This window comes from Phasianus colchicus, chromosome 22, assembly GCF_987193195.1.
Source record: "Phasianus colchicus chromosome 22, bPhaCol1.hap1.1, whole genome shotgun sequence".
Classification (NCBI taxonomy): Eukaryota; Metazoa; Chordata; class Aves; order Galliformes; family Phasianidae; genus Phasianus; species Phasianus colchicus.
The window spans coordinates 268,155-290,165 of record NC_143457.1 but is presented as its reverse complement, the minus strand read 5'-3'; the positions used below and the strand labels follow the sequence as shown (position 1 = coordinate 290,165).

The 22,011-nt window shown below is 53.2% G+C and overlaps 1 protein-coding gene and 1 long non-coding RNA gene across 6 annotated transcripts; both read right to left on the bottom strand.

Annotated features, from left to right (window-relative positions):
• Positions 1-2,460: 2,460 nt before the first annotated feature.
• LOC149915217 (uncharacterized) lies at positions 2,461-15,643 on the bottom strand. 5 transcript variants are annotated; one of them, XR_016459362.1, is made up of 4 exons: positions 14,915-15,643; positions 13,976-14,358; positions 13,524-13,681; positions 2,461-4,087 (listed from the first exon to the last, which is right to left on the bottom strand). It is a non-coding gene; the product is annotated as an uncharacterized LOC149915217 (long non-coding RNA). The 5 variants fall into 5 exon arrangements; XR_016459364.1 differs by lacking the exon at positions 2,461-4,087 and adding an exon at positions 4,769-4,902; XR_016459365.1 differs by lacking the exon at positions 2,461-4,087 and adding an exon at positions 12,742-13,213.
• Positions 10,017-11,970, bottom strand: LOC149915218 (uncharacterized). The gene has a single exon (XM_090122955.1). It carries the CDS (start codon positions 11,949-11,951, stop codon positions 10,017-10,019), a length of 1,935 nt encoding a protein of 644 aa, XP_089979081.1. The 5' UTR covers positions 11,952-11,970.
• Positions 15,644-22,011: the final 6,368 nt, after the last annotated feature.

Here is a 22,011-nt window from a genome sequence, read left to right as displayed (position 1 = left end):
TGGCACATCACGTGTATCGCTCATTCGGTTTAGTTGTGTTTTTAGTGTAGCATGTGTGCGCTCTATAATAGCCTGACCTGGAGGAGCATGTGGGATCCCGAACTTATGTTGAACTCCCCACTTTTGCAAAAAGGACTGTACTGACTGCAACTTTTAGGTTGGCCCATTATCCATTTTAATTTGTTTTGGAACTCCCAAGATAGCAAGACATGCAATCCAGTGTTTAATGACGTATCTAGCAGATTCACCCGCTAAGGGAGAAACCCATATAAATCCAGTAAGTGTCGATAGCAACATGAACACATCGCAATCAACCAAAACTCTGCAATATGGGTGACATCCGTTTGCCACAGTTCCAATGCTTTCAATCCTCGGGGATTAGTCCCCAGGCCAAGGCCACTGTTATGGTAACTGCACTGTGGACATGTTTGAACTATCAACCTTGCATCATTCACACCAATATTAAACTGTCTATGTAAACCACGGGCATTTTGATGAAACATCTCATGAGAGATACGAGCAGCATCGAACAGATTAACAGGAGTTACAACAACCAATTTATCAGCAAACAGCATTACCCTGCCCTAAACCAACAGTGTTTAGGTGACTGCGAATGTGGATGACACAATATGGTTCCTTTCTTCGCCGTAATGTGTGTTTAAGACGTAAAAACAGAGAGATAAGGCACACATTCTTGTTGTCTCTAATGTGGGCATCCTCAATTCTTTGACATATGCCAGCCGCGTAGAGGGAATCAGTTACAACATTTAGAGGTTCATTTGGCCACGCAGTAAAGGCCCATAAAACTGCTTTTAGTTCCATAGTTTGTAAACTGTCTTGCAGCTCCATTGGCACAAACTGATGCTTCCAGCTATTGTCCCACCACACACAGACAGCTTTGTGGCTCCAGCATCCAGTGTCAGTATATACTGTGCGACCATCCACCGATCATTTCGAATACCGAGGTATTCCAATCCAGTCAGTTTTTTTCCAGAAACAACGCTACTCGCTGATCAGGGCGTTCTAAATGAAAATGACCAGGGTACCCTTCTGAAGCAAACTGTAAGGAGAGGGAGTGACAGTACGCCCACTCTGCCCACAGCAAGGTAAAAGGTAAACTAATATCGTGAGGTTCTTGCCCCGCTATGCAGAGAACTCTCTCTCTGCCTCAGTTCAGCTACTATATTGATACGAGTCATCAAGGACGACCGAGGCTGAGCAGGGGGAAACAGCCATTTCAGCAAAAAAAAACAAAAACACAGAAGGAGAAGTAGAAGATTGTTTAGTAGGCCTGTTTTGAGGAGAAGTGTGGGTTTGTTTGTTTGTTTGTTTGTTTGTTTTTGTTTTCATTGACAAATGACTGCGACAGCATGCTTCTCCTGGACATACAAGACAAGGGAGATGTTGTGATGTAAGGACTGACAATAGCTAGCTGCTGATTGAATTTGGGGGGTAATCTGAATTAGAGCCTGCTTAGCCTCAGGCGTCAATAGGATAGCATCATTAGCACATCTCCCTCTTGACAACAACAGTTCTAATTGAACATTGGAAATGCCAACCGTTGGCCGTAGCCATTGTAAGCGACCTAAAAGAGTTTGTAAGTCAGTGAGTGTGGAAATGTCAATTTTCAATTCTACAGTCTGAGGGCATATCATAGCATCTGATAATTTCCAACCCAAATTTAACATAGGAAAGGTGCGTTTCACTTTCTCCGGTGCCACTGTAAGGCCAAATTGAGAGAGATGGGAGATTAATTGCATTTCCCAGCTATTATCAAAAGGCTGTTCCTGAACAGCACAGTATGCCATCCATGTAATAATAAATAATCATATGAGGGTTTGCTTTACAAATAGGTTGCAAGGTGTGGCTACGAATATCTGACACATAATTGGAGAATTCTTCATGCCTTGAGGCAGTACAACCCATTGATACCGAGAGGCTGGCTCCACTTTATTGACAGATGGCACAGAGAAAGCAAAACACTTACAGTCTTTCTTGTGGTGTGTCTCCCATATTCCCCTTTTTTGTTTATTAAGAATGGATTTCAATGTTAGATGAGTATGATGAATGATAGCTTGTCCAGTGGGAGAATGAGGAATGCCTGTAATATATCTAACACCCTATTCTTGGAGGGAAGTTCGAATGCCTTTAGAAATATAAGCAGGTCCGTTATTGGCTCTAAGTTACACGCAGGCTGCAGAGACGCAGCGTGAGGGAACGTAGGCGGGGTAGAGGAAAGCAGCGTCACCCCGAGCAACGGGGGTGGGGCGGAGGGTGGGAGCGAGATGAGCGCCAGGGACGGAGCCGAGGGCAGCAGCGATGGGGGGTGGGGGGGTGAGGGAAGGGAGGGAGTCGCGATTTCTTTTCCCCGCGGTCAGGGGTGGGGTCGGAGCTGCGGACCGAATGCGGAATGCGGACCAGGGCTGCTTTCTGCACCGAGGGGTAGCGACGGGGGTGGGAGGGAGGGCGATGGGGAATAATCGGAAGAAATTCTTCCTTGTCGAATTTGTTTAAGCCCTTCCATTATTTGGTTCCAAACAGATAAAAGTTTAGCAGCCGTGCTGTCATAGTAACAAAAACCTCCCGGAGCTTTGCGCCAACCCTGCCCCAAAACTCTCCATAGAAAGAGAATCCAGTTTTCGGAAATTCAGGAACATTTTTGCTTTACCATTTGAGAAAAGTAACCAATGCTAAGGTAACTACAGGCTGATTCTGAAACGTCAACTAACTGTAACGCTGCAAGATTTACCGGCTGCTCCCTCACCAGTGATGAACTCCGCACAGATCCCGACCGCTCAGCCCCTGTCCCGCAGAACGGTGCGGGCGCGCGCGAAACGAGCTCTCCGTAGTTCAGTCGGGCGGCGCTGCCGGATGAGTCGGTGGAGCAAAAGGCACTGTCGGTAGGTCAGGACCCGTAGAAGGCACTAGTTGAGAGCCTCGGTCAGGCCCCGTATCTTTTTTTTGCCACATACAGATTTCCAGATTACATAATCGCTCTGTTAATATTTTAACCTTGCAATCCAGTTTTTCTAATCCCTCACCCTCACCGACGCTCTCTGATTCTGCAGGAGGCTGCTCCTGGCAGTGTCCATCAGGGGTGATGTCAGATACAGTCCTTTTTTCCTGCTGCACTACTGCAGATGACTCAGTAGCAGTGTCATTTGAAAGATCAGGAGCTGCAGCCCCTAACAATGCTTTTACTTGACCCGCCGAGGAACACACAGGGTGTGTGATACCCCGAACAGGCACGTCAAACTCTGAAGCCAAATTAGTTGTTGTACCGGCCAGTGCCTGCATAGCTGCAGCGGCTGCCTGTTGCGCGGCTCGCATAGCTTTCAAAGAGTTAATAACAGACCTCCACAAGGGGTCAAGGGGCCGCAATAGTTTTTCTTCCTTTCCACCATTAATGACTGATTCCCACATGCAGTCCCCAATATCACACCATTTGTCGACGCTGAATATCAGTGCCACTTCTGACAAATGTCCCTTCTTCCGAGCCCAGTGCACCAGGGTCTCGGCCATGCCTTTAGGAGATGACTGCTCCCCTCTCTTAGAGAGAATATTTAACGGCAGTTTCTCCGCAGCTTCCCACTCCATCGTGGATACAGAGGGTGGGTCGCGACCCCGCTTCCAGCTAACCGCAGCACTTACGTCGGCGCCTAACCCAGCTACCGCAACACGGTGCCAACCTCTGTTGCGACCGTCCTGCCGTTGTCCACTTCCCCGAATCGTCCCACGAAGGGTCCCTGTTCGGGCGCCAAATGTGGGGAAGTCTCAGGACTCTCAGGACGCGCTAGAGACATAACAGCACACCAATGTGGTTAAAGGCTATTAGTCTGCTTTATTGTTAAGCACTACTCTATTTATACATGTTAACAGAGCATTCTGCAAAACACTCCTCAACCGTTCACACAGGTGCTTAGCCAATCAGAGCTGTGAGATGTTCTTTCTTCTGGTGTCCTTGGTTCTCATGCCGCTTATCTTGCTCCGCAGCTGCTGCTCCGTGCAGTTTTTTCTTACATTCCCACACGCAGACGCTTCGGGGGGGACGTCAGACGGGGGTTGACTCACCCTTCCTAGCAGCAGCCTGGAGAAGGGAGAGGTGAGCCGAGGAACGCATCTCTCGCACCGCTCCAGGCACTCGTGCTCACTTACTGGTTCCTTGCTGTGCCACTACAGCAAGGAATAAGAGCTGCAAGCCACAGTAACTCAGCAGTTGGGGTGGAGAATATTATAACTTCTTGGAACCAGTGAATATCTCCTCCTATACTAAGGGTAATATCAGAATAATCTACGCCTCCTTCCTTAGAATCAATCGTAATATCCTCTCCTATTCTTGCATATGTGTAACTTGTCTCTGTAAATATCCTTAAACTGTCCTTTTACGGTGTGCATGTTAGGAGAGGTTACTCCCTCAGTACCCAGCGGGTGTGTGCAGTGCTGTAACTCAAAATATACCTGCTTTATAACCACTTTGTGGTTATGGAGTTTGATTTTCCACAAGTCATCCTGTTCAGGCCATGATCTGTGTTCTTCCACACATATGGAAGTTCTGTTTAGCCTTGAGTGAGACAGAAGTGAGAACACTTGGAAGAATCTGGTGAACCATGTCCCAGACTAGACTAGGGTGGGCTTCTTTGTTAGCTTCCTTATTTTTTTTTTTTGTTTGTTTGTTTGTTTGTTTTTTATTATTTTTGTTTTTCTTCTCAAGAGCAGAGTCAGAAGAGGATGTGTTAACCTCCTCTGCCATAGCGATACTAGCCCTTTTGTTACAAAACCATTGCTTTCTAGAAGACTTTGATGTGAGCGGAGGAAATAATTTTGCTCATGCGTGCAGCTGGGTTACCAGCACAAAGGAAAGAGATGCGGCTGTGATCACGGCAAAGTTCAGAGGAACATCCCCTGCAGAAAGATGTGTAGAGTTTAAACATTGCCAAGTGAAACTTGGAGCCCACTTTTGCCCCACAGAAAATGCAATAGAAAAGGAAGCAGTCTTCTCCGGACACAAACCCCCGGTTACCCCGAGGGCGGTTCCTTCTGGGTGACCTTAAAGTCAGTAGATCTACATAAGTGAACAGCAGAGCTGGCCCTCGTACACAGAGAGCTTAACCATGCTCATGCCTTGCAGAGAAGACCGAATTGAGAAAGCAGGATAGGAAGTTGTTAGCAGTAGAAGTCACTCGCTCAGTGAGGAGAAACGTGCCATGAGTGCCATGGGCAGCGCTCAGTGAGGAAGTGAGCCAGCTGCAGGGAGATGCTGCCCTCGAGAGCAGGGCAGCCGGAGATTGCCTCTTCTGGGACCTGCTCACGGGTGAGAGGAGTTAAAGGAGCGCCAGGACAGCAACGTGGGGATGTGCGACCCCAAGGATGTGCGAATGTCCCCAGCAAAGGCAGCAAAGGGACGGAGCAGAGAGCGACGCTTCATTAGCGTGACAAAACACAGCCCCCATCCTCCCCTCTCTCCCACGGCTGCAGATGTGCCACGAGAACGAGCTGTGAAACTGCCCACGGCCTGGCAGCCGGCTCGGGGCGTGCTCGCTGTGGGAATTGCTGCCCGGCACCTGAGGCTGTGCCGAAGCGGCCAGAGCCTGGCTGGAAGCCATCCGGGCAGCACCGCGGCGGCAGGAGGTGTAGCAAGGCCGTCCTGTGGCCAGCTCCGGGCTGCGGGCACTCGGCATCCCCTGCTCTCCCAGGAGCGACTCCCAGGAGCCCGGTTGCCTGCACCAGAGGTGGGAGCAGCCTGCTCCGCACCCAAGGTAGGAGCCCTTCGTGCCTCGTGCAGAGGAGCGCACGCTTCCTGCCCCCTGCCAGCAGCGGCGGGAGGGCAGCGGGGAGCGGCACCGGGCGGGGCGGAACCGGCGCTGCTGTAGCCCAGGCGGGAGCCCGGTCCCGGCTCCAGCTCCTGCCCAGCACGGCAGGTTTGCTGGGCCAGACGGGCTGCAACGAGGGGAGCAGCGGTTCCCAGGCGTGTTGCAGCCCGGCTTGGGCTCCGAGAGGCACAGGAAGGGGTTGGAGCTGGGACAGTGAGGAAGTGAGCAGAGGAGCTCAGCGTGCTCTGCTGCCCGGTTGGCTCTGTGTAACGCAGCCCAGCCGGGAGTGCGTTTCTCCCTCTGGGCCACGGCAGACACGAGATGATCCCGCTCCACAGCTCTGCACGCATGGATTGATGGCAGCTTTCAACTCCTCCTTTGGAGTGTCTGAATGGGAAGCCTCCAACGGGGGAATTTCCACTCCCCTCTCTCTCCCCGGTGTCACGGAATTAACTGGATCAGTTTATGCCCGTGACAGGGGGCAGTAGGCCCCTGCCCTCCCCACCCCCCACCTGGGCCCACAAAATGGGAAGGAAGGGGGAAAAGGAAAGAAACAGCGGCAACAATCTATGGAGGTAAACTTATTTTACTAACTATGATATCGGAATACAAAATAATACAATATAATACAATCTAATTGAAATTGAGACTAATGAATGAAATAAGATATGAGAGAGAGTTCCCGAGACCGAGTCAAACCTGAAAAAGCTTGGAACGGCTAGGAAAGCACCCTCCAGCACCCACTGCCAGGCAGTAAGAGACCGCCCCCCCCGGAAGGGTCAGATCCCGTGACTTCCGCAATGTATAGGGATAGGTACGTGGAGTTAGAATATTAACACTTCCAGTACACGATGTTTTGATGTTGAATACTGAAAGTCAAATAAGCAAAAACCAAAACCATGACATTCCACCCCTTATTCTACATCACTACATCACGCTTAATATATATATATATACACACACATATGCAAACAAACAAAATGATTACAAATGCATCACACGCACACGTCTATATACATGGAATTACTGTCTGCACTCCCCCAGCATCAAGTTTCCTTGTGGTACACATTGAACATCCCCATTTTCCTGCATTACCCACCAAGTAGATCCAGGTCCCTGGGCAAAAACAGTACCGCGGAGAGGTCTGCCCTTTCCAGAAGCTGGAAGAACCCAAACTGCTTTTCCCAACATGCTCTTTACGTGTACAACAGGGACCTTATCTCCCTCTACGGTATGTAGAGAGCTGGATTGGGTAGGACCATCACGATTGATAGATCCTCTGGTATTGACTAACCAGGTGGCTTCTGCCAAATGCTTCTCCCAGTGCTTAAATGTTCCGCCACCCATTGCTTTCAGCATTGTTTTTAACAACCCATTGTATCGTTCGATTTTACCAGAAGCTGGTGCATGATAGGGAATATGGTAAATCCACTCAATGCCATGATCTTTGGCCCAAGTATTTACAAGAGAATTTTTGAAATGAGTCCCATTATCTGACTCAATTCTTTCTGGGGTGCCATGTCGCCAAAGGACTTGTTTCTCAAGACCTAATATGGTGTTTCGGGCGGTAGCATGGGGTACTGCATATGTTTCAAGCCACCCAGTGGTCGCCTCTACCATGGTAAGCACATAACACTTACCACTGCGGGATCGTGGCAAGGTGATATAATCAACCTGCCATGCCTCCCCATATTTATACTTTTGCCATCGCCCTTCCTCCCAGAGTGGTTTCATCTTCTTGGCTTGTTTGATTATAGCACATGTTTCACAGTCATGAATAACCTGTGCAATAGCATCCACAGTTAAGTCCACCCCTCGGTCTCTAGCCCACTTATATGTTGCATCTCTCCCCTGATGGCCCGAGGTCTCATGAGCCCACCGAGCTAGAAATAATTCACCCTTGTTCTGCCAGTCCAGATCTATCTGAGCCACCTCAATTTTGGCAGCTCGGTCCACCTGGTGGTTATTTTGCTGTTCTTCAGTAGCCCGTCTTTTGGGCACATGAGCATCTACATGGCGCACCTTCACGACCATATTCTTTGTTCGGGCAGCAATATCTTTCCACAGTTCAGCAGCCCAAATAGGTTTACCCCTTCTTTGCCAGTTATTTTGCTCCCACTGCTGTAACCACCCCCACAAAGCATTTGCCACCATCCACGAGTCAGTGTAAAGATAAAGCATTGGCCACCTCTCCCGTTCAGCCACATCCAAGGCCAGTTGGACAGCCTTTACCTCTGCAAATTGGCTTGATTCTCCTTTCCCTTCAGTGGCCTCTGCAACTTGTCGTGTGGGGCTCCACACAGCAGATTTCCATCTGCGATGCTTTCCCACAATACGACAGGATCCATCAGTGAACAGGGCATACTTTCTTTCATTTTCTGGTAATTCGTTGTATGGTGGGGCCTCTTTAGCTCGTGATACTTCTTCTGCTGGTGTTCCAAACTTTTTACCTTCAGGCCAGTCCATGATGACCTCTAGGATTCCTGGACGGCTGAGGTTCCCCATCCGCGCTCTTTGCGTAATCAACGCAATCCACTTACTCCAAGTGGCATCAGTTGCGTGATGGGTAGGGGGAGCCTTTCCTTTAAACATCCAGTTCAACACTGGTAGTCGAGGTGCCAGAAGGAGCTGTGTTTCAGTACCGACCACTTCAGAAGCAGCCCGAACCCCCTCATACGCAGCTAAGATCTCCTTTTCAGTTGGAGTGTAGCCCTCTTCCGACCCCTTGTAGGCCCGACTCCAGAATCCCAGGGGTCGGCCTCGGGTCTCTCCTGAGGCTCTCTGCCACAAACTCCAAGTGGGGCCTTTCTCTCCAGCAGCAGTGTAGAGGATGTTCTTTATATCCTGCCCTGTCCGTACTGGCCCTAAGGCCACGGCACGGGCTATCTCCTGTTTAATCTGTTCAAAAGCCTGCTGCTGCTCAGGGCCCCATGTAAACTCATTCTTCATTCGCGTCACATGATAAAGGGGGCTTACAATGAAGCTATAGTTTGGAACATGCATTCTCCAAAAGCCCACTACACCCAAAAAAGATTGTGTCTCTTTCTTACTAGTGGGTGGAGACATAGCGGTGATTTTGTTGATCACATCTGTCGGGATGTGACGACGGCCATCTTGCCACTTTATACCTAGGAACTGCATCTCCTGAGCAGGTCCTTTCACTTTGCTCCGCTTAACAGCAAAACCAGCACGCAGAAGAATCTGGATTATTCGCTCTCCTTTTGTGAAGACTTCTTCTGCTGTATCACCCCACACAACGATATCATCAATGTACTGCAAGTGCTCAGGGGCACTGCCCTGTTCTAATGCAGTTTGGATCAACCCGTGGCAAATGGTTGGGCTGTGTTTCCACCCCTGGGGCAAACGGTTCCAAGTATACTGAACACCCCTCCAGGTGAAAGCGAACTGTGGCCTACATTCTTTGGCCAAAGGAATGGAGAAAAAGGCATTAGCAATGTCAATGGTGGCATACCATTTGGCTACTTTTGATTCCAGTTCATACTGGAGTTCTAACATGTCCGGCACAGCAGCACTCAGTGGGGGTGTGACCTCATTCAGGCCACGATAGTCCACCGTCAGCCTCCATTCTCCGCTGGCTTTACGCACTGGCCATATGGGGCTGTTAAAAGGCGAGTGAGTTTTGCTGATCACTCCCTGACTCTCTAGTTGATGAATCAACTTATGAATGGGGAGCAAGGAATCCCTGTTGGTGCGGTACTGCCGTCTGTGCACCGTTTTTGTAGCAATTGGTACCTGTTGCTCTTTTACTTGTAGCAACCCCACAACAGACGGATCTTCTGACAGGCCAGGCAAAACAGACAGCTGCTTAATGTTGTTTGTGTCTATAGCAGCTATTCCAAAGGCCCATCGATACCCCTTAGGATCCTTGAAATGCCCCCTTCTGAGGTAATCAATACCAAGTATACATGGAGCCCCTGGACCAGTCACAATAGGGTGCTTTTGCCAGTTCCTACCAGTGAGGCTTATCTCGGCCTCCAACACAGTCAATTCTTGAGAGCCCCCAGTCACTCCAGAAATATGGATTGATTCTGTCCCTTCATAAGTCGAGGGCATCAGAGTGCACTGTGCACCGGTATCCACCAATGCCTTATATTTCAGTGGTTCTGATGTGCCAGGCCATCGGATCCACACAGTCCAATAAACTCTATTATCCCTTTCCCCCCCCTGACTGAGGGCAGGGCCCCTCTATTCATTACCTGTGGTAACCGGAGCAACTGCACTGGCAGTTGATCTGCTTTGTAATTCTCTCACCCGTGCTCGTAGTACATGAGTAGCTTGGTCGTGCCACTTCCTCATGTCTTCTCCATGGTCACGTAAGTAACGCCACAAGGCAAGTCGCGATGTAGGATTCCTTCCTGGAGCTGGAGAGCGTTTGCCTCTAACAGCTGAGATTTTTGATTTTGCACCTGAGAAGGAGGGTTCATCGTCTTTAGTTAGTTCGATCCGTATTAGTTTCATCAGCTCCTTCAGTAGACTCTTTTGACTATTCTGATCTTCATCAAGCGTTTCTGATACTTCTACAGGTTTGTCACGATTCATCAGTGAAGACATTTGCTCTCGCATTTCATTCAGTTGCTCCGTCATTTGTGAGATGGCGGCGATGGCGGCGCGAGTTGGGGGTAGCTGTTGTTCATAGCTTTGGAGCATAAGAATCAATTCATAAACTAAGGGGCTTCTCTGTTGGTCCTGGTATCTGTCAGATGCTGCCAATAGTGCAGAGGCGTATCTGGCTGGTGCTGTTGATGTGAGTTGCTGCCACATTTCACGCGTTGTTCTCACTCTCTCAGGGTCATGGCCTTGTGGGTCGTTAAAAACACAGTTAGGATCATACAACATTTCCACCACGGCTATTTCCCTCAAATACTGGATACCCTGTTCAACTGTATCCCATCTTTTCGTCACAGGCTTCAAGCCACTTTTGAAGGGGTACCTTTCCTTCACGGCTGTTAATACTCGTTCCCAGAGGGAGGCAGCCCCATCCAGACATCGACTAATTCCTCTGTCAATAGCTGGATCTCTGGCAATGGCTCCTAATTGGCGAGCTTCGTTACCATCTAGAGACAAGCTACTGGCCCCATCGTCCCAACAGCGAACTAACCAGGAAACGATAGCTTCATTTGGGCGCCGTATAAATTCCTTTCTTGAGCCTTGGATTTCAGTCATCTTCAGAGGCCGACGAGTAGTAATAGAAACTTCCTCTTCATCACTCTCTTCTGCATGTCTCTTAGTTTTTCCTTTTGCCTTTCTTGATGTTGGTGGTTTCGAGGAGGGCCCCTCACCTGGATCTTCCTCCACCTCCTCCTCCTCCTCTTCTTCTTTTTTCCGTTCTAGACGCGAGGACACTCGTTTCCATTTCTTGCCCTCCACAGGGGCAACTGATATTGTTACTGGTGTCTCCTGTAATTGATCAGATTTGACTTTCCCTTTGGCTTGAACCTCAGCTCGGAAACTCTCTCTCTCCAAAACAGTATTATATATGGCACGGTAAGCACAAGCCAAACCCCAAATAAGTTGTACCTCCTTAGATTTACCTGAGCCGCACTGCCCCTGTTCCAAATACTGGCTAAGTTTCTGGGGATCCCACAGGTGCTCAAGAGTGAAATCCCATGACATTGCGGGTCCCCATGCTTCTAAGATTTTTCCTAAACCTCTCCATATTCCCTGCCAGTCAGCATTCTCTGGTTCTGGAGGAGACTCCTTCTGCTTACTATTCCTGTATTGGAATACATTCAGGGAGAGTGATATGAACAGGACTGTTACGACCACAAGCATGAGAGTTAACTCAGCATTGGAAAAGCGTCTGATAAACCAAAAGGAAAACCTGGAAACTGGTTTGAACATCGTGTGGTTTGTAAAATTAGCTATTCCATCTGGGATGTAGTTGCTTGTGAAATTAGCCATTCCATCCGGGATGCAAGTGTCAAAATTCGTATTAAACATTGCATATAGGTACCAAGATAGGTACCATACAGGCGTCTCCGTCAGTGCCCATATGTAGTTATATATGTACACAAGTCCACAACAAGTAATGATGACATTGATGATTCGCCAGTAGGTCGCGAGAAACACCATAGCTTTTAATCCCCTACTCAGCGCTCCCACGAAAAAGAGTGGGTTCATCGCTGGTTTCTGCTCGAAAAGGGTTAATGAATTGAAACTAACAAGAGGGGGGGGGGAAAGGAAAAAAAGGCACTACCCAGACTAAGCAGTGCTCAAAGTTTACAAATATTCCAGAATACTGGCAGTACGCCTGGCCTTTCAAGGTCAAGTTTCCCAGCACAAAACCTGAACTACTGATAATGCTCCCTAACGAAGCTCTCTAAGAGCAGAGAGCGAGATTCGTTCTAAGAGCCAAAAAGCAAAAACCAAAAACAAAAGGCAGCTATGCCCGCATTCTCCACCAAAATCTGTCACGGAATTAACTGGATCAGTTTATGCCCGTGACAGGGGGCAGTAGGCCCCTGCCCTCCCCACCCCCCACCTGGGCCCACAAAATGGGAAGGAAGGGGGAAAAGGAAAGAAACAGCGGCAACAATCTATGGAGGTAGACTTATTTTACTAACTATGATATCGGAATACAAAATAATACAATATAATACAATCTAATTGAAATTGAGACTAATGAATGAAATAAGATATGAGAGAGAGTTCCCGAGACCGAGTCAAACCTGAAAAAAGCTTGGAACGGCTAGGAAAGCACCCTCCAGCACCCACTGCCAGGCAGTAAGAGACCGCCCCCCCCGGAAGGGTCAGATCCCGTGACTTCCGCAATGTATAGGGATAGGTACGTGGAGTTAGAATATTAACACTTCCAGTACACGATGTTTTGATGTTGAATACTGAAAGTCAAATAAGCAAAAACCAAAACCATGACACCCGGCAGCCCGCAGTTTCCCTTCGGGGACCCAGCAGGCAACATCTGCCTCTAGCGGCCCTTCCAGCGTTCCCTTCTGTGCGCTTAGCGCCGGGCTGACGGCTCACCTGGGGTCGTGCAAACCCCTCCCGAGGCTTTTCTTCAGGCTGTCCCGGCAGCTGCAGGTGCCTTTAGCGCACACCAGCTCCGGCACTGGGCTGTGTAATAGACGCTGAAAAGCCGACAGCCTGCGGGCTGACTGGAGCACACGTTGTGAACGCGGCCGAGCAGCACGTCAGTAAAGCGCAGCCCGGGCTGCCCGGTGCAAAGGGCGCACGCTGCTGAGAACGCCCCCTGGAAGTGAGCGCAGGGTGCGTGCTGAGCTGGATGGGGAGCAGCGCCCCCTGGTGGGGGACGAGGGAAATGCAGCCGCCGAGGCATTCTTGGTGCAACGAGGGACCGGGGCTTGTTCAGCTTGGAGAAGAGAAGGCTCCGGGAGACCTCCCAGGCCTTGAAGGAAACGTTTAAACTGGAGGGGGAACAGATGTTTACGAGGGTGGATAATGACAGGATAATGGGGAATGGTTTTAAATTGAGACAGGGGAGATTTAGTTTAGATATCAGGGGGAAGTTTTGCATTCAGACGGTGGTGAGGCATTTTAAAAGGTAGCCCATAGAGGACGTGGATGCCCCATCCTTTGGGGCATTCGAGGCCAGGCTGGATGTGGCTCAGGGCAGCCTGGTCTGGTGGACGGTGTCCCTGCACATAGCAGGGGGTTGAAACTAGATGGTCACTGTGGTCCTTTTCAACCCAGGCTATTCTATGATTCTTTGATTACCTTTAGATCTTCGATGTAACGCATGGCCTTAGAGAAGCTCATGGATTTCCAAACTAACTTTGCGTCTCTTACAGAAGATCTGTGTCAGCAAGGTGTCTTGATATCAAGCTAAGAAGGAAGCTGTGTGCCCAGTGTCATTCAGGCAGTGTGGTTTCTCCCTGGGAAGGGACACAAAGGGGAGCTGTTGAACAGGCACTGTGTCAGAACCTCTGCTTTCCCCCCCATCCCCCACTCTCTGCCCCTAGACTTCCTTTACTATAGAAGCTCCCCACAACTCCCTAGTTTCCCCATTCCACCCCTCTCTCCATCACCAGATCCTCTTTCCACCCCACAGCAGTCCCACTCACTCACACCTTCCCCCCCTAGATTCCACACAACCCCCCTTTCCAGCCCAAAAAAGTCCCACTGACCCCTTTCTCACCCCACCCACACCCTCCTTTATCCCCTCTTACCCCCCCTTGGAATCATGCAGAAGGATCTGCATGAGACATCCTAGAAAGGTTTGGGGGCTCCAGGGGGCTCTTCTGGACTCAACCAGAAGAGTCTGGAGATATCCCAGAGGGACCTTGGGGTGTCCAGGGAGTCCCCAGGTTGGTCCTGTGGCACCATGGAAGGATCTGGAAGTTCCCACTATGGGCCCAAGAGCTCTGAGGAGTCCCTGGGCTGATCTGGAAATGTCCAAGTAGGGTTTTGGTAGGGCCCAGGGAGTTCTCATGTGGGTCTGAGTGGTCCTGGAGTCATCCAGAAGGGTCTGGGGATGTCCCAGAGGAGTCCTGGGGTGTCCAGTGGGTGCTCATGCGAATCTGGGGGGTCTGGCCATCCATCTCATCATCTGCTGTAACATGATCACAGCACTTTCATCAGTGGTTTGGACTCACAGCAACAAGACGCACTTTGTCAACTGTGTCACCAAGGAATCATAAGAATTGGAATCGTTGGGACTGGTTAATATGGACTGCTGTTTGTACTCTACAGAACCCATCCTTGCTCAGTGTATTAATTTTAGTTTAGCTACTTTTAGGATTGTTTTAGAACCGTGCTTCTTTTTCTCTTAATAGAGAAGGGGGAGATGTGGGATAAAGTCATTATCTTGATAATTGTTGCTGCTCAACATCGACCTCTGGCGAGGGGACAGTCGGACGGACTGAACGACCAGCGTTCCTATGCCGAAAGCCAATTTATTGCTGCGTAACAAGCACTTATATACCGTGACACGCGACCGCCCAGGAAACCCACGAACCCACCCAGGAAACCCATGAACCAATCCCCACTCTCCTTGTACCACCCCTTGTTCCACCCTCAACCCCACCTATTACCCTACACTAATGAGTAAAAAAGCTTAGCAGTAACTTGAGCCAGATGTAAACACACACGAGGCTCCTGCTTCCTACATGTAAGTTGCTGTTTCACGGGTATAAAAGGTTGTAAGCATCTTCAGTAAAGGTCCTTCATCCTTCCTTCTGCACCAGCAAGGGAGTCTGAGCCTCTCTCTCCGCACCAGCAAGGGAGCTCGAAGCCCTCTTGCCAACAAAGAGGAGAGGAGAGAAGAGAAGGAGAGAAAAAATTGAGCAGAACAAAGGAAAAAGGGAAGAGAGGAGCTTGTAAGGGGGAAGAAGAGTGATGAACGAGTGCCACTCACGCTGCTATTCTGCGTCCCTCCCCAGGACTCCCACAGCTTCCTCTTCCCAGCCCCGCTCAGCTCCTCGCGGGCTGCAGACGCTGCTGAGGCTCTCGCACTCCACGGCCGTCATCTTCTTCTCGTGCTGCCGGACCGCTCTCTGCAGGGCTGCGCTGAGTTCCTGCCGCTGCAGCCAGAACCGCAGCTCCCGTGCTGACGGATGGAGGAGCTTCGTGCCGGCACCCACAGCACGTGGTCCCCGGGCTGCCGGTGGCACGGCAGGATGCTCCCCTCCCTGCCTCCCATCGCCCCTCAGCTACGGCACCCTCCTATAATCTGCCTAAGGATTCCAAGACCCTGCAGAGGGCTCCGGTCAGGCCGATCGACGGCTGATGCCAACGGCACGAGGTTCAACACCACCACACTCCGGGTCCCGCACGTTGGTCACAACGACCCCAGGCATCGCTGCGGGCTTGGGGCAGAGCGGCCGGAAGGCCGCGTGGAGGAAAAGGATCCGGTGCTGCGGGCCGACGCTCGGCTGAACGCGAGCCAGCAGCGCGCCTTGTGCAGGCGGCCGAGAAGCCGGCCGAGCAGCAGCAGCCGCTGATCGCCCCGCGCTCAGCCCCGCCCCGCACAGCGCCGGCCTCGGGCCGGCACCGCGACCGCCGCCTGCAGCGGGACGCCAAGGTGCCCCGGAGCCGCTCGTCTCCAGCGGGTTCCCCACGCCACCGCAGGGCCGCGCCGCCCGCCCGGACGCCCCGCTCCCCCACCTGCCGGCGGCCGCCAGCCCGCGCTCGCCGCTCTCCAGCAAGGCCCGCGCGGAGCGGGGCGGGGCGGGGCGGGGCGGGCCCGGCCTCGCTGAGGCCCCCCACGTCCCCGCCCTCCTCCCGCAGCCGCAGCCGCAGCCGAGGCCCCGGAAGCGGAGCGGGCGCACGACGGCAGGCATCGCCGAGGGCAGCGGGGCCGGGGCCACGGGGACGCGCGCGGTGATGTCGCAATGACGGCGCGCCCGCGGACAGAAAGGACCCCGCGCGGAGCGCCCGCCCCGTTCGGCGCACCGACCAATGGCAGAGCGGAGGAGGCGGGGCCGAACGCGGGCTCTCCGCCAATGGCGGCTGCGGACGCGGGGCCGCCGCCATGGTGATGCCGATGGCGCCGGCGGGATGGAGGAGCCGCGGCGCTCCGCCGCCCCGCCGCCGCCCTCGGGGACGCCGCGCGGTCGGGGGAAGGCGGCGCGGGGGCACCGCCGCCGGCCCCGTCCGTCCCCCGTCAGAATCCGGCTGTTCTCGGAGGGGGAACCGAGCCGTCCTCGGTCGTTGCGGCGAGGCGCTGCCGGGCTGCGAGAAGCGGCGGCTGACCGCGAGAGGCGGGACCCGTCCGGTGTCCGGGAGCGGCTCCTGGCTGAGCCGGGCAGCCCCGGAAGAGAGGGAGCGATCGCGCGGATCGAGGCGCGTTCGAGCCCGGCACGGAGTCTGGCCAGCGCCTTCGCTTCTCGCTCGGCTCCAGTCATCGGCAGCGCTGTGCTGAGCTGCTGCCCCGCAGCTGCAGTCTCCAAGCGCCGTTTTCCATCTGATGCCGTGGCGACGGTGCGCCCTCCCTCATTGCAGCGCGTGAAGCCATCCTCGTGACGACAGCGCATGCGTGATGGCGTCGCCATGGCGAAGGCGCCTCAGCGCGCCTGCGCCGCTCCGTCGCTGTGGCGCCGCGCCGTCCCCGCTGGGTGACGTCATCAGCCCCGCGACTGAGGAGGAGGCGGAAGTGGGGCGGGGCACCCCGGGGCTCCGAGCGCCGCCTCAGCTTCTACAGGTGGGTGTTCCGGGGGGGGCCACGGGGTTAAGGGGGCTGGGGGCCACGTGCCGCTCTGCGTTGGCCCCGTGGGGTCTCTGTGGCGCTCGGGGCTTCCGCTCGGCGGGGGCAGCTGCCCTGTGTCTCCCCGCCTCCCCCACCCCGTGTATTTCACTGCTCTCCTCCCCTCCCCCTGCCACTGGTCGCCCACAACCTCCCCCGTCTCTCTGTGTGACCCCCGGGGTTGCGCCTCCCCTCCCCTTTTTCCCCCTTTCAGTTCCTCCATTCTGATCACTGTAGTCCTCTTCCACCCCTCCTGTCTGTGCCTCCCCCGTTCTGACCCCCGGGGTCCACCTGTCTGCCCCCTCCCCCTCCCGATCCCTCATTGCCACGTGAGCTCAGGTGCATCACCAACTGCCCCAGTACTTTACCATCACCCAGACCCGCAGTCACTGCGGAGCCCCGTTTGCAATGAGGATCTGGAGAACCTCTCCCAGCCATGGGCAAGTTGCACAGCAATGCATCCATCCCACGGTGAGGCGTCCAGAGCCGCTGCAAGCAGCTCCAGTCTTTCTCGCACGGAATAAACCAACGTACGGAGCGGTGCGGGGGGACAGCCGCTGCCCTCTTTCTCCTCGTGGCTTTCTCCCCGCAGCCTGGCCAGGGCTCAAGGGGAACGAAAGGAGTCGTGCTGTCAATCCTGCTGTAGCACAGGCCTCTTTAGCAAGACTGTCTGCCCAGCCCCTCTGCGTCGGGCTTCATCGGGTAACGAACACAGCAGCAAAGCCGCCCTCGGCTCCTCGGGGAGGGCCCACCGTCCTCGTGGAAACGCAGCGTGACAGCACGCGGGTTCCAGCAGCACCGGCGCTGTGACTTCCTCTGCCCACCCTGGAGCCGCAGCCCGCGAGCTTTCCCGGCCTTGCACACTGAGCAGCCGAACCTGCCATGCTGCACACGGTCCCTCCGGGCAGAGGCCCGCCAGCTCTGAGCCTCACCCGGCCGCCGCTTCAGCCGTGGGGAACGGCGGCACGCAGGCTGAGCCGGCCGCCATCGGCACGGGGCGACGGCGAAGACCCGGCCTCTCATTGGTCAGCGCTGGCACCGCCCCGCCACTGGCCTCCCTCTCATTGGTCAGCGCCGGCGCCGCCGGCTCTCTTCTCGCTCCCCTTCCCTTCAGCTCCCTTGCGGCGTCTCTCCCCTGCCCCGTTCCCGTCCCCTGCCGTTACCTTGCAGCATCTCCCACCAGTTTCCTTCCCTTCCCCTCCCTTGCGGCGTTTCCCCCCAGTCCCCTTCCCTTCCCGCATCTCCCTCTGGTCTCCTTCCCTTCCCTTGCATCATCACCCCGGTTTCCTTCCCTTCTCTTCCCTTGCGGCATCTCATACCGGTCCCCTTCCCTTTCGTTCCAGCGTTTCCCCCTGGTCCCCTTCCCTTGTAATGTCTCACCCTGGTTTCCTTCTCTTCCCTTCCCATGTGGCAAATTCTCCCAGTCCCAATCCCATTCCCTTCTCTTCCCTTACACGATTTCCCCTGTCCCCCTCCCTTCCTATATGGCATTTCCCCACAGTTGCCTTCCCATGCCTTCCCTTCCCTTATGTCATCTCTCCCATTTCCATCCTTTCCCTTCCCTTCCCATGGGGTGTCTCCTCCTGGTCTCCTTTCTCTTCCATTACCTTGTGGCATCTCCCACCAGTTTCTTTCCCTTCCCTTCCCTTCCCTTCCCTTCCCTTCCCTTCCCTTCCCTTCCCTTCCCTTCCCTTCCCTTCCCTTCCCTTCCCTTCCCTTCCCTCCCCTTCCCTCCCCTTCCCTCCCCTTCCCTCCCCTTCCCTCCCCTTCCCTCCCCTTCCCTCCCCTTCCCTCCCCTTCCCTCCCCTTCCCTCCCCTCCCCTCCCCTCCCCTCCCCTCCCCTCCCCTCCCCTCCCCTCCCCTCCCCTCCCCTCCCCTCCCCTCCCCTCCCCTCCCCTCCCCTCCCCTCCCCTCCCCTCCCCTCCCCTCCCCTCCCCTCCCCTTCCCTTCCCTCCCCTTCCCTTCCCTTCCCGTTGCCCCTTGTGCAAGTCATGGAATCGTGCACCATTAAGTTTCATTATTACCATCAGAACACGCTGGATGTGAGAGTCACCTTTTTTGCCCCATTAGTAGGCCATGACAGAATTGGATCTCCTCTGAAAGGACTCTGGGTTCCCACTGCTGCTGTGTGTGTGTCCCTGCATGGTCCCTGCTGGATCACAGAACCCACAGGGTAGGAGGAGAGAAGCTTCAGACGAGACAAGGGGCATCGAGGTCAGCTCCTGGACATCAAATCACGTGCCTCAGAGCGTATTCCTCCAGCATCTCTGGATGCTGCCTGCTGACTGAGAGAACCACCAGGGAGTGTGTCATCAGTGACAAAAAATACAAAATGAATGTCTTCTGGTATTGCTGGAATACAAAAAAAGCCAGAAGGGGCAAGACAAGAAGCGAGACGAGGTAAGGGGAGGCCAGAAGAGGATGGCAAAAGAAGTGAGGTGAGATGAGGGGATGCCAGAAGGAGAATCCAAAAAAGGTGAGACAGAAGGCTAGGGGAGACAAAGGGGGATGAGAAGGGGATGGGAGAAGGGGGTGCCAGAATGGGACACCAGAAGGGGGTCAATAAGAAGTGAGATGAGATGACACCAGATAGGGATTCCAGAAGGGGACACCAGATAGGGCAAGATGAAAGGTGAGATGTGATGAGGGGAGGGCAGAAGGGGGCGCCAGAAGGGGCGAAACAAAAGGCAAGACAAGACAGGAGGTGAGGCGAGATGAGGGGACTCGAGAAGAGGAGTTGGCAGCAAGGCTAACCACCATGAGCCCAGGTCCTTTTTTCAGCCGTAGTTAATTAACTCTTGAATAACTTCCCAAATGCCCCTAGGCTTGGCAGAGTCCCCTGGCACAGTCTGAGCCTGGTTTGCAGCCAGCTCATACTTCGGCCCCAGGGCATGGGAAGGAGCCGTGGATCAGGAGACAGGCACTGAGTGCTGGGAACCCAATGGCACCGAGCCCCAAGCCACCAAATCAAGCATCTGGTACTTGCCTTCTGTCTTCCAGGACCACCTGGAGATGGTCCCTATATCAAGGATTTGTCCAAGTAGGTATGCCAGAGTCCTCTTAAGTCCTGTGAGGCACCAAGGTGAGAGACCGATCCCTTGGGGCCCTAGGAACATGACATCTGGGGACACTGAGAAGTGAGAGGCCAATGGGGACATGGACAGTGGGGACATCATGGTGATACGGGGACATCGTGGTGACATGAGGACAGGGGGACACATAGAAGCAGGTGGGTGACAGGGACATCAGAATACAGGGCAACAAAGACACGCATCCCTGGCAGTGTCCACTCAGCGCCCTTGTTGCCAAGCAGGAGATCAGGAGTGAATAAAAATCTGGCAGTGGCAGCTGGGTTTCCTTGTCATTTACTGCTGCAAAACCCAAAGACCATGACTTTTAGATCTTTGAAATCTCAGAATCGTGGGGTCTTAGACTCATAGAATGAACAAATAATGGAACCACAGAATCACAGAATCACAGTATCGTAGAACTATAAAGTCAAGGAGTCACTTGGGTGTGACAAGACCCCTACAGTCTCATCAGGAGACACGTCATGTATTTTCTGCTCATAACCAACATCAGGAGTCACCACGTTACATCCAGAAATCTGCATCGTGAATCTGAAACGGCAGTAGTGCTGCCTCTGTCCATGAGGACAATTTGTCCTTAGGACACGCAGTCAGGCAATCAAAAATTTGTGTTGGGGTTTGGAGTCACTGGGCTGTGTGCCTGAGTTTCAGCAGAACAAAAGGTGTCCTACTGGTTTTGTTCCCGTGATGGTCCAGCCTCCTGTCATGGCTTCAAAGAAAGTGACTCTTGTTTTATCCAGATGAAAAGAAATAATAAAACACTGATAAATGGCTCAGAACTGTAAATGGCTCAACGGTTCCTCAAGGAAAAGCGGTGTGCTAATTTTGAGTGTTATGTCTGGCAGAATGGATAGCTGGTCACGGCCTTGTGGGACGTTTCCCATCGATAAGAGAGCTGCTGTGCTCTGAAAAGATCACTTGAATGTCTGCTTTGGAAATTGCCCAGAGAGCAGTCAGCTGGAAGAGTTTTCTTTGGGCTGCTTCTGCTCTGCAGCGTTTGTCAGGGAGCTTATCAGTGCTGTGTGTTTTGCTGTATTTAAATACAGACTGACATCACACTTAGGTGAGGTGAAGACTGTTTTTAAGATAAAGGCATGTGGTAGTGAGGGTCTGGCGCCCGGAAGATATCGCGTTGTACGGGAAGACAGGGTCCCCCTCCCGATAGCCAATAGCGTTCAGTGCCCAGGTTATATAAGGCTGTTTTTCCTGCCAGTAAACACCATTTGCCGTCCACCACATTGGTGTCAGCGAGCCGATGGACCGAGCGACCTGGGATTGGTCGCCGTGCCGTTCCCGAACCAGGTCGCCACGCCTACGATAGGCAACAAGGCAAAGCAGGTGGGTGATACTTGGTAGTAACTTCACATTAAAGGTTCCACTCAGGAAAACCCTCTTTGCTGGTTTGATGATATCTAAAAAGGAATCCTAAGTTCTTTGTGACTGTACAATGCTGAAACGTAAAGTGTGATGGGGTCCGAGGTTCTCAGGCTGCTCAGCCAGCAGCTGAGCATGGAATCATGGCTTCTTTTAACTTGGAAAAGACCTCTCAGGTCATCCAACCATTAACTCAGTGCTGCCAATTCCACCGCTAAACCCACAACCTGTGACATGTCACCATATCTGCATCATGTCACCCTGCTGGGCCCCGGGCTTGTGGTGCTGGGGAGTAGGTGCAGGGACAATGGCATGGCACATCCTTGCTTGGGCTTGATGTTCTTAGAGGTCTTCTCCAACTTCAGTTCTTCTGGGATTCTAGGACAATAGGACTCTGGGATTCGGGCATGATATTAGGATTCCCCCCTTTGGGGCTCGGTGCCATTGGGTTCCCAGCACTTAGTGCCCTTCCCCTGATCCCTGGCTCCTTCCCATGCCCTGGAGCCAAGGTAGGGGCTGGCTGCATGCCAGGCTCAGCCTGTGCCAGGGGACTCTGCCA

What these genes read in the sequence shown, in the direction of transcription:
- LOC149915218 (XM_090122955.1), bottom strand. Translation starts at nt 11,951, where the DNA reads ATGAACCCACTCTTTTTCGTGGGAGCGCTGAGTAGGGGATTAAAAGCT.